At 47.8% G+C, this 15,001-nt stretch overlaps 1 protein-coding gene across 3 annotated transcripts; it reads left to right on the top strand.

The window, feature by feature from the left end:
• Positions 1–322: 322 nt before the first annotated feature.
• On the top strand, positions 323–14,281 carry LOC147884320 (uncharacterized). 3 transcript variants are annotated; one of them, XM_087398925.1, is made up of 5 exons: positions 323–863; positions 945–1,007; positions 1,085–1,228; positions 13,902–14,077; positions 14,174–14,281. In XM_087398925.1, exons 1-5 carry the CDS (start codon positions 393–395, stop codon positions 14,244–14,246), a joined length of 927 nt encoding a protein of 308 aa, XP_087255051.1. In that variant the 5' UTR covers positions 323–392; the 3' UTR covers positions 14,247–14,281. The 3 variants fall into 3 exon arrangements, with proteins under 3 accessions (XP_087255051.1, XP_087255052.1, XP_087255053.1); XM_087398926.1 differs by having other exon boundaries at positions 13,888–14,077; XM_087398927.1 differs by lacking the exons at positions 13,902–14,077; positions 14,174–14,281 and adding an exon at positions 2,432–2,558.
• The last annotated feature ends 720 nt before the right edge of the window (positions 14,282–15,001 follow it).

Here is a 15,001-nt window from a genome sequence, read left to right as displayed (position 1 = left end):
TTGTGGTTGATGCACGTGTTGGGTGAATTCATTGTTATTTTGGGTGTTTGAAATTCCCATTGGTTGCTCCTAACCTTGGCAAAGAGTATTGATGATATGGGGTCCCCTTGTATGACTTTTGGGCCATTCTCATTTACTCCTCTTTGCGCACTCTTAATCTCCTTCTTCCGTTTCACCCTGGGGCTCCAATTTTACACTGGGCATGTTACTCAAGGAGAGGGAGGCCTAATGAATGATAGATATATAATTCACCTTGTTTCTAGCTTGCAACCAAGTTCTTATAATCCAAACTGCAGATTTTGTTTTGCAAACCATGAAGAGGCTCTCTAAACAACCTTATCCAATTCCAAACTGACTTGACAACATAGACTTATTACACTGTGGTGTTGGCTATGGCTATGGCGGACAGCCTCAGCTCTGCCATCGCCAACCTCCACACTCCATGGCTATGGAGCCACCCAACCTCCTCTCTTCCCCAGCTTCAACCCCCTCTAGCCATGGCTTCCTCCCCTCCCTTCCCCCGTCGTCTCCTCCTTTCTAGCCTTTCTTCGGCTCTTTCAATATCATCTCTCTCTCCCCCTGCCTCTGCTGCCGTCTCCAAAAGAGTGAGGCTCAAGGACGTGGAGAATCCCAAGCTTCAGGACGCTCTTCGAGCTGCAGTGGCAGGAGACTTGGAGAACGCCGAGAAGCTCTTCTCTGAGTTGATCGTCGAGGAACCCAACAACGCCAGCGTTTGGTCCAATCGCGGGAGTGTGCGCATTTCGCTCAAGCTGTACAAGGACGCCAAGGATGATCTCTCCAAAGCCATTGAATTAGCTCCCGAGGCTCCTGTGCCATATCTCAATCGTGCAATTGCGTTAGAAGTACGGCTTGAGTCTTGGTTTCCGTATTTCACGATATGCCTTTTGACTTGGCCTCCTAACCCCGGCTACTTGCTCTGCCAGGCTCTTGGACGCTATCAGGAGGCCATTGCCGACTGTAAGACTGCCATTGAAAACGATCCCGAGGTGAATTGTTGTTGAATGTAACATGCTCATTGCATTTCTTTGACCCGGTATTTCCTCGTTCTGATGAATTTTCTCAGGAATATGCAGCTTGGTTTAATCTCGGGAACGTGCATAGCCGAGTAGATAAGTACGATGATGCGTTGGCTGCATATCATAGGGCGTCTTTACTTGCACCAGGCGTTGCAGGCTACCGGCTGAAGGAGGCGATGGTTCTTTTTCAGGTAAGTTACATTGATCAACCAAGGATGCTGATTACAGTCTGCCGGGCATTTGCTCTGTTTTGGGTGTAGCCTTTCTCGAGAGTAATCGTTTGGACTCAGAGCGGGTAAAAACGCAATGGACACCGCCCTGGAATCAGCCAAGTTAAGTTTTTAGGTTCTTATTTGCTTCGCTTCAATCATTATTAGGAGCCTTGATGCTCATCAGTGACTTTATCATGTAGAGCATTGTAGAAGTGGGAAACCGAGGCTTGAAGAAGGGCAATGATATGCAAGAGCTTATGTAGAGGGTTACATTGCAAACTATATTATAAGATTACGAAAGGGCACTGCCCTGATCACACACTGCTAACTGTCGATCATCAGTCAAAACTTTAGAAACACTCTCTTAACCCTTCAAAACATCTAATCCACCATCTCCCTATCAATCCTGCCCTCAATACTCCTTTGAGATCGCCATCCACTGCTGCTGCAGTATCTCTGATGAACAGCATCACTTTCTGGCAAAATCACTTCCGCCTACTATCCTGGATAGCTTCCTCGGGAAAAATTGCTTTCTCTCTCACTGACCATTATTGCTAATTGGCAAACAATGTCAACTTTATATCCTCATCCACCCTTGTAAGTAGGGTGGATTGCCATCTCCCATTTAGCACAAATGTTCAAAAGACATTGAAGCCTTTTCTATCTTCCTCCAAACGTGTCTAGACACCGGGCGCTCCGAAACATGTGCATTACAATTCATTTAGCCATCCTGAAGCTTCTGCTATCTGTGGCCTTGACACTATGCAGAAATCCTGCAGCGAGTAGAAGGTGCATTAAAAGGAGTCCAAGCAAGAGTCAGAGGTGCGAAAATCATCAGCAAACGTGGTAACAGATTTGGAAAAGCAGAGCTTTTCTTGGTGACGACTTTGAGCGTTGTTGAGATCAGGTATTCAGAATTAGGTGAAACTGCCTTGATGTCTGAGATTGAGAGATGATCCAATGAGCCAAAGGTACCAGGTGTTAGAAATGAACTAGACATAGGGTATCTCACAGCAGAAGACTGATAGAGTGTTCCAGGAATTCACATGGAACTCTTTAAGTACGGAATCCAAAACTTCTTTACTTGTGTGTACTCAATTAACATGTGTATATGTGCAAACACATAAATAGACAATGCTCCACGAGATATAGAACTAACCAAAATATATTTCTGTTTGACAGGACAGAATACAAAAGAATCCAAGAGTCCCATTTCCAGAGTCCCACCAAATGGTGGTCCTCCGTCCTTATCCCAAAACGTGTTGTCCTACTACTTCTGTGGCACTTCTAGATCCCTGAGCCCGCGTGCTCCCTGATGAGCTTTTGTAGACTTAGTCACCTGTCCCGACAAACACTCCTCCAAGCTCTCCTCCCTATAAGACAGTGAATGCCTAGAAGACTTGACCTCCTTGCCACCCTGATGTGCAGCCATGGTGTTTCTCCTGTTCCTTGTACCTTGATCTCTGTACCTTCCTGTCCTGGATGACAGCCAAGGGTGCAACCCTTCCCAGAGCTCTTTTTTGCAAGTCCTTGCCACCTTCCTTGGTATTTTGGAAGCCCTTCTAGCTGGATGTGTATGTTAAAATGGCAGCGGAAGATGCAAACAAACTGCAATTATAGAGCCACACAGAGAACACTAGAGATAACAAAATGTACCACCACTGATCTGCTGTAAATCAGCCCTTAAACCAGGGCAGCAACTGAAATACAAGATATCTTGAATAAGATAAGAAAACAGGAGCTGCAGGAGAGGCTGAACTGAAGCAGAGAAAAGGGGGGGGACACAAGAAAGCTGAAGCCTGAGAGCACGGAGGCAGGAGAAGCCTGAAACGAAGAGGCAGGGGCCTGGAGTGAAGAGGCTAGAGGAGCCTGAACTGAGGAGGCAAGAGCCTTGAGAAGAGGAGGCTGAAGGAGCCTGGGTGAAGAGGCAGGAACCTTGGAACAAGGGAACTGTAGAGGCCTGGAGCGGGGAGGCAAGAGCCCTGAAGAGGCAAGATCTGCTGCGGGAGTGTGGGCAGCCAACTGAGCAGCTGAGAGGGGGCTCTGAGGGGATGGTCAGGAGCTGGCTGTATGCTGGAGCCTTGAGGAGCTGCAAGAAGTGATGGAGGAAATGAAGGGAAGGAGGCCCTTTTATAGGGCAGGCCAAGGGGGGGAGTCGGCCAGTTTGGCTGGACCGACCAGCCTGGTCGGTCAGGCCAACTGGGCCGACCAGCTGGTCAGCCAGCCTACCCCCTCTGGCCCCCCTTGCTGCATGGGGGCTGGTCGGCTGGCCACGCCTGGAGATGCTGAATCTCAACACCCCCTCTCAGCTCCAGGGTGTGGCACAAGACCCAGAGAGCTGGTATGACGTTGGAGAAGGGGAGGAGAAACAGATTTGGTAAATATGTCGGCGACGTTGTCGGAAGTGGTGCTGAAGAGGAGCACAATGGTACCGTCAAGAACCTTCTCTCGCGTGTAGTGGTACTGAATTTCAATGTGTTTTGTCCGAGCATGAAAGACCGGATTGCGAGCAAGGGCAATACAGCTTTGATTGTCACAAAAAAGTGTGGTAGAAGTGGATTGCTGAAAACCACAATCGAGAAGAAGGCGCCGAAGCCACACAGCCTCACAGGTGGCACTACACATAGCCCGATACTCAGCCTCGGTGGAAGATAGGGCGACCGTGGGTTGGCGTTTACTGGACCAGGAGATAGCCGCAGAGCCAAAGGAGAAAACATAGCCCGTGGTAGAGCGGCGAGAATTGGGGTCGCCAGCCCAATCGGAGTCACTCCAACCTCGGAGAGTGAGCGGGGAAGGAGAGGAACCACCGGCAGCATAAAAGAGCCCGAAAGTAGAGGTCCCCTGAAGATAGCGGAGGAGACGTCGAGCAGCTTGCCAATGAGAAAGCGAAGGGGTTTGCATGAAGGTACTGAGGGTGCCGACAGAGAAGCCGAGATCCAGTCGAGTGTTAAGTAGCCAAAGAAGAGATCCAACAAGCTGGCGGTAGAGGGAGGCATCAGGATAAGCAGTGGACCCAGAAGCAGAGAGTTTAGCGTTGGGATCCATGGGAGAGGTGATGGGCCGACAGTCAGCCATGTGGAAAGTTTCGAGGAGCTCTTGAACATAGCGTTGCTGAGAGACAAAATACCCCCTCTTAGTCTGCCAAATCTCAAGACCCAAGAAAAAATGGAGAAGGCCCATATCCGTCATCTCAAATTCAGTTTGAAGAGCAACTTTAATGGTAAGGATATGATTGGTATGACTCCCGGTGAGGATTAAATCATCCACATAAAGAATGATGAAGGTATGAAGCTGTCCTTCATGAAAAAGATAAAGATTGGGATCAGCCAGAGAGCGAAGAAGTCCTTGGCGGCAGAAGAAGGTATCAATACGCTGATTCCAGGCCCGAGGAGCTTGCTTGAGACCGTAGAGAGCCTTGCGAAGGCGACAGACCATGAAAGGAGAACGAGAATTAATGAAGCCGGGCGGCTGATCCACATATACCTCTTCATGAAGATCACCATTCAAAAATGCAGATTTGACGTCCATTTGAAAGATGGGCCACTGATGATGGGCGGCAAGAGCGAGGATCGTGCGGATGATGCTCATCCGGGCGGTAGGTGCAAAGGTCTCTCCATAGTCAATGCCGGGTCGTTGGGCATAGCCTTTAGCCACCAGCCGAGCTTTATACTTGTCGACAGAACCATCAGAGGCGTATTTTGTTTTGAAAATCCACCGGACACCAATGACGGAACGATGTGAGGGACGAGGAACAAGGTCCCAGGTGTGGTTCCGAAGAAGAGCATGAATTTCCGCTTCCATAGCCTGTTTCCAATGAGGCTGGGCCAAAGCCTGAGGAACGGTAGTGGGCTCACGAGTGGCGAGGATGCGAGACATAAGGGCATAATTGACATGAAGGGGATCAGAAGAGGACGGTGGGAGATGGCGATGAGAGCGACGAGGTCCATCATCAGGGGGTGGTTCGGAGTAGGGATCCTCAAGACCGGAGGAGCGGAGAGTATCAATGAGCCATCGCGGAACACGTACCGAGCGGGGTTCCAAAGGAGGAGCAGACGAGGGTGGAGCCGGAGAAGGAGGCGGAGGAGAGAGAATAGGAGGTGATGTACCGGGGGACGAGGCAGGTGGAGGGAGAGAGGGCTCCGGGGCATCGGACGGATCTCCAAGAACAGGAGGAGAGTCGGAGGATGTCGGAAGGACCTACTCGTCGAAAAGAACATCCCTGCTCACGGAGATAATGCGGCGGCGAGGATCATAGAGGCGATAGCCAGTGGAGACGGAGTTGTAGCCTACGAACAAGAGCTTGTGGGACTTAGGATCAAGCTTTCCACGATCAGATTTAGGAATATGAACATAAGCATCACAGCCAAATACCCGAAAATGGGAAACATCGGGCTTAGATCCATAGTAAGCCTGATAAGGGGGCATGCCTGGGACTGCTGATGTCGGAGAGCGGTTAAGAGTATGGATGGCGGTCATCATGGCCTCGGCCCAAAGAGACTGAGGGAGTTGACTGTGAGTGAGCATGGTCCGAGCCATTTCAACACCGGTACGATGTTTACGTTCAACCACACCATTATCAGAAGGGGTACCTGTGTTGGCAAATTCCCGTTTGACACCATGACTACTCAAGAACCGATCAAACTCGAGAGAGGTGAATTCACCACCTTTATCAGCACGAAGAATTTTGAGGGAGTGATTGGATTCTTTTTCCACCATGGCTAGCCAGGTCTGGAAACGACTGAATGCCAGATCCTTGTGGGAAAGAAAATAGATCCAAGAGTAGCGACTGAAATTATCAACAAGGAGCATGTAGTACGAGGCTCCCCCAAGGGACATAATCTGCATAGGGCCACATAGGTCGAGGTGAACAAGACCAAGCGGAACAGTGGCACGGCGAGAGGCATGATGAGCGAACGGCTCGCGATGTTGTTTGCCCAATATGCAAGAGGGACAGAGACCTTGGCGAGTGCCGACGTTAGGGAGGCCGAGGACAAGCTGATCACCGAAAGCACGATGAAGAGCATCAATGTGTAAATGACCAAACCGATAATGCCAAAGGTCGCCAAGAGAGGTTCCTGTAAGGGAGGGAAGGGCAACAAGCTTGTAGATACCATTAGTAGAATGGCCGGTCCAAACCGGCTGTCCGGTGGCACGATCGCGGATGGTGACAGAGGCTGCTTCAAACTCAACTTTCATATTGTTTTGACAAAAAGGAGATGAAAGCCGAGAGACGGAACATAAAGAACACGAGAAGAGTGTTTACCCCCTTTTCCATCAGGAATAATATCAAGAGAGCCCTCTGAATGAACAGGAATAGAGTGCTTATCGCCGATGCAGACACGACCAGAATGAGGAGTGAGATCCTGGAGCAGTGAGGAGGAGGGGGTCATATGCCGAGAGGCCCCACTATCAACAATCCATTCACGAGCATCGGAGCTATGGAGAGCCAATGACTCTGCTGCAAGAAGGGGGACCGAATTCAAGAGCTCAAGGTGAACAAATGCAGGAGTAGGGGTAAGGGAAGCATCAGCCGCAGCGGCCAGAGGTGCGTCAGCTCGTTTGTGTTTGCGGTAGGGACAATTGCGCCAATAATGGCCAGGAGTGCCACAGTGATTGCAATTACCTTTGGGAGCAGAACGGTCACTAGAGGGATCTGAAGGAGATGAGTTATTGGCAGAGGACGGGGCATTCTTGGATCGTGATTTGGGACGATGGGCCACAAGAGCCTCAGAAGAACCATCAGAGGTTTTAGTGAACTGTTCCTCCTGATCCATCATCATGGGGACAAGTTCCTCCCAAGTGATGGTGCTGAGGCGGCCAGAGGTAATAAGAGAAGAATAGAATGCTGCATATCGACTGTCAGTAATAACATGAGATAAGAGAGTAATAGCCATATCTTCGGAGGAGATAGCCTTGCCTGCATGGAGGATGTCCTGATGCATGCTCTGCATTTTGTTGATGTGGTCCCGTATGGAAGGAGAAGTAGTTGGATCGAGGCGACGAAGCTGAACTTCCAAGGAAATACGTTTCATGGGAGTGACGCGAAGATACATGCCATCAAGAAATTCCCAAATAGCACGTGCAGAAGTAAGATGCTTGATATGATTGAGAACCCCTGGTTGACAATTGAGAAAGATGAACGAGCGTACACGAGCATTCAATTTATCCCAGATAAGAGAAGCATGTGGCTCCTCCTCAGGTGACGGACGAGGGATCTCGGGATCAACAAACTCAGCAAGATCATAAGATTCCAATACAGACGCCATCTGAATTTTCCAAAGAGAATAATTGGTCCCATCTAACTGCCGAGCATCTGGAAATGTAGGAAGAGTGGGACTACGTACAGGCTTGTCAGACTCTTGAAAGAAACTGGACATAGGGGATACGCGAAGATCCGGAGTAGAATCCTTTGTTTCATCAGCCATAACTAAAAACAGGGAATGGACAGCAACAAGGGGCTGAAGAGAACGGGGCTGGTGAAAAGATCAAGGTCTAGAACAGGGCTGCCGACAGGCAGAAAAAAAAATATATAGGGAGGGGAGAAGAGAGCTCTGTAGTCAGTGGGAAGGAGAGTTGCTGACGAGGACAAACTTCTTCAACTTCATCAATATAGAAGTTCCCAGATCAGAGAGTAACCTGGTGCTCTGATACCATATTAAAATGGCAGTGGAAGATGCAAACAAACTGAAATTATAGAGCCACACAGAGAACACTAGAGATAACAAAATGTACCACCACTGATCTGCTGTAAATCAGCCCTTAAACCAGGGCAGCAACTGAAATACAAGATATCTTGAATAAGATAAGAAAACAGGAGCTGCAGGAGAGGCTGAACTGAAGCAGAGAAAAGGGGGGGGACACAAGAAAGCTGAAGCCTGAGAGCACGGAGGCAGAAGCCTGAAACGAAGAGGCAGGGGCCTGGAGTGAAGAGGCTAGAGGAGCCTGAACTGAGGAGGCAAGAGCCTTGAGAAGAGGAGGCTGAAGGAGCCTGGGTGAAGAGGCAGGAACCTTGGAACAAGGGAACTGTAGAGGCCTGGAGCGGGGAGGCAAGAGCCCTGAAGAGGCAAGATCTGCTGCGGGAGTGTGGGCAGCCAACTGAGCAGCTGAGAGGGGGCTCTGAGGGGATGGTCAGGAGCTGGCTGTATGCTGGAGCCTTGAGGAGCTGCAAGAAGTGATGGAGGAAATGAAGGGAAGGAGGCCCTTTTATAGGGCAGGCCAAGGGGGGGAGTCGGCCAGTTTGGCTGGACCGACCAGCCTGGTCGGTCAGGCCAACTGGGCCGACCAGCTGGTCAGCCAGCCTACCCCCTCTGGCCCCCCTTGCTGCATGGGGGCTGGTCGGCTGGCCACGCCTGGAGATGCTGAATCTCAACAGTGTACTGCTCTTATCTGCTCCCATGGTCTGCTCCTTCCAGGCATCTATCAGCCCCAGCCTTCTGCCTACTGTTTCGGCTCTGCACCAGCCCTGGATCTTGCCCTAGATCTGCTGTACCAGCCCCATATGCTGCTGCAGACTTGTGTCATGAAGGTGCCTTCTGACACGTGCATTCCTGGGCTGTACCAGCTCAGCCACCCAATCCTGCCGTGACTGCTCCATGATGTGCAGTCTTGTACAAGCCTCCATGCTCCAGTCAACATATTCCAGACTCCAGATTTTGCCCAGAGCCGCTGCATACTGATCCACCTTCCCACGTGTCTGCTCTGTACAAGATTCTCCACTAGGAGCTTCACTTATGGCCAAAAGGCTTATAGCCTTATGTTGCAAGGCATGTGCTACAAGGCCTTCTTCCTTCTAGTTGCAGATTTGTTGGCAGGTCTGCCAACCTTGGCACTTAGCCCTTTCTCAAGCTCTTCTATATGGCTATTACTTTGGTCAATGCTTTGTCTAGCGCCTCTTCTCTTCAGTGCTGCTTATTGTTTGGCTTCAATTTATACTTTATGCACAAAGCAGCGCTTGAAATAACCTTTCCCTGGGCCGCTGCTGTATGCTTTCTTGCAAGCCAAATTACTGGCCAGGCTTGCAATGTTCTTCTGGTTATCCGCGCTGCTAGTAGCTAGACTATGGTGCTTATTGCCTGATTAGTTGTTAGAGGCCTTTGAATGGCCTTCTTGAGCTTCTCTTAAGACATTTTTATGGCCCTCTGATACATATGTTGGCTGTACTTGCTAACTACTTTCGCTAAAGTTGCGCTTAGGCTTGGAGCTTCTTTGGTAGACCTTATCGCTGCTTTGTTATTGCTCTTTTCAATGCTTCTTGCACTTCTGGCAATAGTGTTGCTCATTGAATGGCTTTCAATGCCTCCAGTAGCCACGTTGCTGATGGACTGCTGTAGGGGCTGGGTTTTGTATGGCCTTGGCTTTTGTGAATCAGAGCCTTTGAATCAGAGCCTTTCTTGGATGTTCCTAAGACCTTGGAAGCTTTTGTGAGCAATGCTGGCGACGATCTCTGAGCACCAGCTTAAATGAGTTTTTTTGCTGCTAGCTACTATGGATTGCTTCAACATGGCGACTGGCTTGCCTTCATTTCTCTTACCTCCGGCTGTTGCTCCTCCTTATGAACACCACGATTTTGTGCTAGTGTACCCCTTGAACCCCTCTTCCCACAAAACTCATGGTGGTTGCACTTATACAAGCCTCTACTGGGCTAATATTGCCAGCCACTTGCTAGCCTTTGGACTTAAGAATAAGTGAGTGGTAGGAGCATCAAGTATCTGGCTCTAGGATGAATCGTGTTTCTGGATTACTCCAGTCCTTCTGCAGTATGGCTTCTTTTGGACATTTCAAAGGGATGGCTACAAAACCCACATATCTTGGAAACAATATCTCTCCAGAAATGATAAGACTTGTCACATTAAATTTCTAGCAATATCACCCTGTTAGGCCTTCTTTCATTAAACTTTCTAGCGCATTGCCATATTAGCTAGATTTAGATGCTCGTTTGGGAGAGACTAAGATGAAATTGTTTAGACTTCACAAACAGTTGTAGCTTGAATGAAGAGTTTTCGGACTACTTTTTGATTAGCCTTCTCCTTTAGTGCTAGCCTTCGTCATGGCTAAGTCTGCCCTTCACCTCCGGAGTGCCGACAGAAACTCAGTACAAAGACTTTGTATAAATGGATGCTCAAGTATGTGTGGGTGTGTGGATGTGTATGTGTGAGAGCATATTTTTATACTATGGTCTACACCCATTGTTGGGCGCTGATGATGTCAATGGGGATGTCATAGTAGCTAGTCCTTGCTATGCGTGATGGAGTTTATGGTTTTCAATCTTATGAGTGACTATCGTGAGATTGAAACTGCACTATGTTGTGTTTTTAGAGGATGAGTTTGGGAATGTTCTGTATTCATCTAGGTATATGCTTCTGTGGTACTAGCGGACATGCAAATTTCACCTTGTGAAGTTTTCGTCCAAGTTGCGGCCTCCTGGTATTGCGATAATTCTTTCTATCTTAAATGGTGCGTTGCCCTATCAACTAGATTTAGATGCTCATTTGGGAGAGACTAAAATGAAATCGTTTAGACTTCACAGCAGTTGTAGCTTGAATGAAGAGTTTTTGGACTACTTTTTTATTAGCCTTCTCCTTTAGTGCTAGCCTTCGTCATGGCTGAGTCTGCCCTTCACCTCCGGAGTGCCGACAGAAACTCAGTACAAAGACTTTGTATAAATGGATGTTCAAGTATGTGTGGGCGTGCGGATGTGTATGTGTGAGAGCATATTTTTTTACTATGGTTTACACCCACCGTTGGGCGCTGATGACGTCAATGGGGATGTCAGAGTAGCTAGTCCCTGCTATGCATGATGAAGTTTATGGTTTTCAATCTTATGAGTGACTATTGTGAGATTGAAACTGCACTATGTTGTATTTTTCGAGGATGAGTTTGGGAATGTTCCTGGATTCATCTAGGTATATGCTTTTGTTGTATTAGTGGACATGCAAATTTAACCTTATGAAGTTTTCGTCCAGGTTGCGGCCTGCTGGTATTGTGATAATTCTTTCTATCTTAAATGGTGCGTTGCCCTATCAGCTAGATTTAGATGCTCGTTTGGAGAGACTAAAATGAAATCGTTTAGACTTAACAAGCAGTTGTAGCTTGAATGAAGAGTTTTTGGACTACTTTTTGATTAGCCTTCTCTTTAGTGCTAGCCTTCGTCATGGCTGAGTCTGCCCTTCACCTCTGGAGTGCCGACAGAAACCTAGTACAAAGGCCTTGTATAAATGGATGCTCAAGTATGTGTGGATGTGTGGATGTGTATGTGTGAGAGCATATTTTTATACTATGGTCTACACCCATTGTTGGGCGCTGATGACATCAGTGGGAATGTCATAGTTGCTAGTCCCTGCTATGCATGATGGAGTTTATGGTTTTCAATCTTATGAGTGACTATCATGAGATTGAAACTGCACTATGTTGTGTTTTTAGAGGATGAGTTTGGGAATGTTCCTGGATTCATCTAGGTATAATCTTTCTAGCGCAGGCTGCTGGCTGCAGCAGCCCCTTGTATTCCGAGACAAGGACATATACTGAGAAATCTAACACCCCATTCTTGTAGGATCCGACAAACTGCTGAACCATTACAAATGTCATTGAAGTGATAATATTATTGTCCTTCTCCCCTCAAACGCTTTCTTTGAATCTCTTTGTTGTGAGGATAATGGGAATTGTCTATTAGAATTTGTATCTCTGAAAACCTGTGCTTCTCAAGCGCAGAACCTTTCTCAACATTCTGTTCTTTAGCATTGGGAGGTGTTAGAGTACTCGTGGATACCAAGGGACAGAATCAAAGAGAAGCTGAATGAAACCATTTGGAATGAGGTTGTGTGTGGGTGCAACCAAAGTGTGGAGAAACAATTTACTATTGAAGTCGATGGTCCCCTGGCTGGATCAGGGCTACCTCAAAGGAGAGGATTTTGTGGGAGCAAGAGTGCAGAATGGAGGTAAAGGATGGCAGGCAATGGGAAAGAGGGGCTACTTTGCATGCTGAGCATCCCACAAAATTGACATATGTAAGGATTTTCTGTCACGAGAAGGAAGAAACTGTACTACCGCATATGAAATTATGAGCGGTCTCTTATACAGCTCTATCTCCAAAATTGGCCTTTATTCATCTCTGCTTCATTTCTTTTCACTTCAGGATTCTTATGTCCCGGCACAATTTCTATACATTTGGTTTGATTCCTACAAGTCTAAGCCAGCAGATGATGAAGCAGCCTCACTAAGAGAGTAATGGTACTGTAATTTCAACTACTTATAACAAAAGAATGATTTAGTATTTCAAAGCACCAAGAGGTTCCACAGAAGAATAATTTAGTCCTTCAAGTACCAAGATGCTGACAGGTGAAGTATGTGTGAAGTGTTGGAGGTCAACATCTCCTAATGTCACCTTAAAGAGAGGGCCTTGCATGTGGGTGTGTCCGCCCAGTGTGAGGCTAGGGTAGATGAGAGAGGGCCTGTGTTGTGGGTGTGCCCGCCCCTTGTGAGGTTAGAGTAGGGGAGAGAGGTCCTTCCGGGCCCACTTGCTGCCAGGCACCAGCCCCATTGTGAGGCGCACAGGGCAGGTGGAGTTCACCAGGTGGAGCAGCCCAGTCAGGGCAGGAGCTCAGCCCCTCATGGCTGTATGAGTAGCCCTTATAGGGCATGGAGGAGAGCAGGCAGTCGGCTCTCTTGGAGGGCTACCAGTCGGCCCTACAGGGCTTGTGGTCAGTCCTCATATTGGGGGAGGTGAGTAGGGGTGCAGCCCCCATATAGGGCCTTGTGGAGCCCTGGCCCCCTAGGAGCCCATTTGTAGGGCTGTGTGCCCAGCCCTAGGTGCTGCAGTCGGTCCACCTACCAGCAGGGGTCGGCCCTAGACTACCAGCCGACTGGGGAGAGATTTATAGGCCCCCCCCTCAGCCCTCATTTGTCATCTCTTGGTTGAAGTTCTTGAGCAGTCTTGTCACTCTTGAGCAGCCTGTTGTGCAGAGGTTTTCCCCCAGCCGTAGAGGGGCTTTTGGCAGAGATCTCTTGCAGTTCTCTTGTTTCTCTCTCCCTCTCAATATGGTGTGTGTGAGGTTTGCTCTCTGTCTCTCTCTCCATCTTTGTTCATTTCCGCTGCACTTCTCACATGAAGATGGTTACAAGACCTTGCTCACCGAGTTATGGTGCTTGCCCCAGCCACCTAGTCCTTAGGGTGCATGGCTATACGTGCCAGCTGGACTCAATGTTGGGTCAACATGTTAGGCAGGGGTGTTATCCTGCTTTGTGGTAGGCACTTAGGCATATTAATAAGTACATATGCCTTAAGGCCTTGTGACATTGTGATACTTTTGTGGGAAACTGGAAATTTAATGCCAAGGTGGCATGTGGTCCCCCATCTTTTTCTCCCACAAAACCATTGAGCTCTGGAGGCCAATGGTTTTGTGGGAAAAAAGACTATTCTGAAGCATTTGAGGGTTGAAAACGACATAAAATCCACATTTTCACCAAACATTATGATATTTAACATGGGAATTAGTTTTTCCCATAAAAAATTCCCACCATGTCATTAGGGCTTTAGCTGTTAAAATTGTTGCAATGATCACATCTGTCTATATTGAGTTAGGTGTATCTTTTCTCTCTATTTATTGAAGTGGATGTGCTGGGGTATTCTTACATTGATGCAGTGCCTTCCTTACAGTTGCAAAGATCAGAAGAAGCAAGGAAGCTTATGCAAGGATTGGTTCGAAAATACCCAAACTATGCTGAAGCACATGCAGCCCTGGCTGCTGTCCTTTGGAGTGAGGGTGAACGTGGTAGGGCTGAAGAGCAGTTTTCTGAAGCCACCATTAGGGAACCACTGTATTCTGATATCAGGTGCGCTTCACTTCCTGCAAGGAAACAAAGTTGCTGGTGTGCTTTTTTGGCTAGCTAGCTAATCCTTAATCCTTACGGATCTGCTCTTTGCTACAGGTGGGTTAATTTAGAGCTTCAATGGCCACCAAACATGATTAAAGCCATGGAAACTTTTCTTGCCATAAACTGAAAGGCGAAGAAGCATTTTTGTTATTTATTATTTTTACCCCAACCTCTAACGTGATTGCGGTTGTAAATCATTGTGCATATTGAATTCCCAGATTTGGGACGAGTGGCTGAAGATGCCCTAGCCTATGTTGTGTAAATCTTGGGTCCTTATCCTTGTGCAAAATAGTGAGCCCTTCCCTGGTATCCATTGCCTTATCTTATTCATGATGGGCCCCCATCGTTCGCTTCGGAGCATTTAGTTGCCCATTGAGCAAATCTTAATAGTCTCCGTTAGATGGAAGAGCATTGGATGTTGACATGTGACAGGATTCCAGCCATCCACTGGCTCTTTGTCGTTTGTACATTGACCACAGTTGTTACGAGAGAGAGAGAGAGAGAGAGAGAGAGAGAGAGAGAGCGATGGGAGTGAAATCAAGAAGAGTATTGAGTTCTTTAGCGGATGTGTGAGTGGCTGTTGTTATATTGTGAGAAAAGCAATGAGAGTGGGAGTTCTCAATCCATTTCAAAACTCTTTTATACGAGTATTCTTGGATGCAAGGCACATATACATCCCAAGTTTAGGGCCCAAATAGTGCTCCAATGAAGAGAGATGAAGGCCAACTCCAATGAGCCACTTGTTCACCAGCTGACTATCATCGACATCACCAATTACTCGAAAAAGGATTCTAAAATGCTGACTTAAGGTTGTACTGCTGAACTTAACACTCACTGATTGACATGACTGCATCACGTAGATCGAAAGCAGCACATGCAAAG

This window comes from Dipteris shenzhenensis, chromosome 27 (assembly GCF_047967505.1).
Source record: "Dipteris shenzhenensis isolate YYH24624 ecotype China chromosome 27, Dip_SZ_1.0, whole genome shotgun sequence".
NCBI lineage: Eukaryota > Viridiplantae > Streptophyta > Polypodiopsida > Gleicheniales > Dipteridaceae > Dipteris > Dipteris shenzhenensis.
This window is presented reverse-complemented; position numbering and strand designations above follow the sequence as displayed.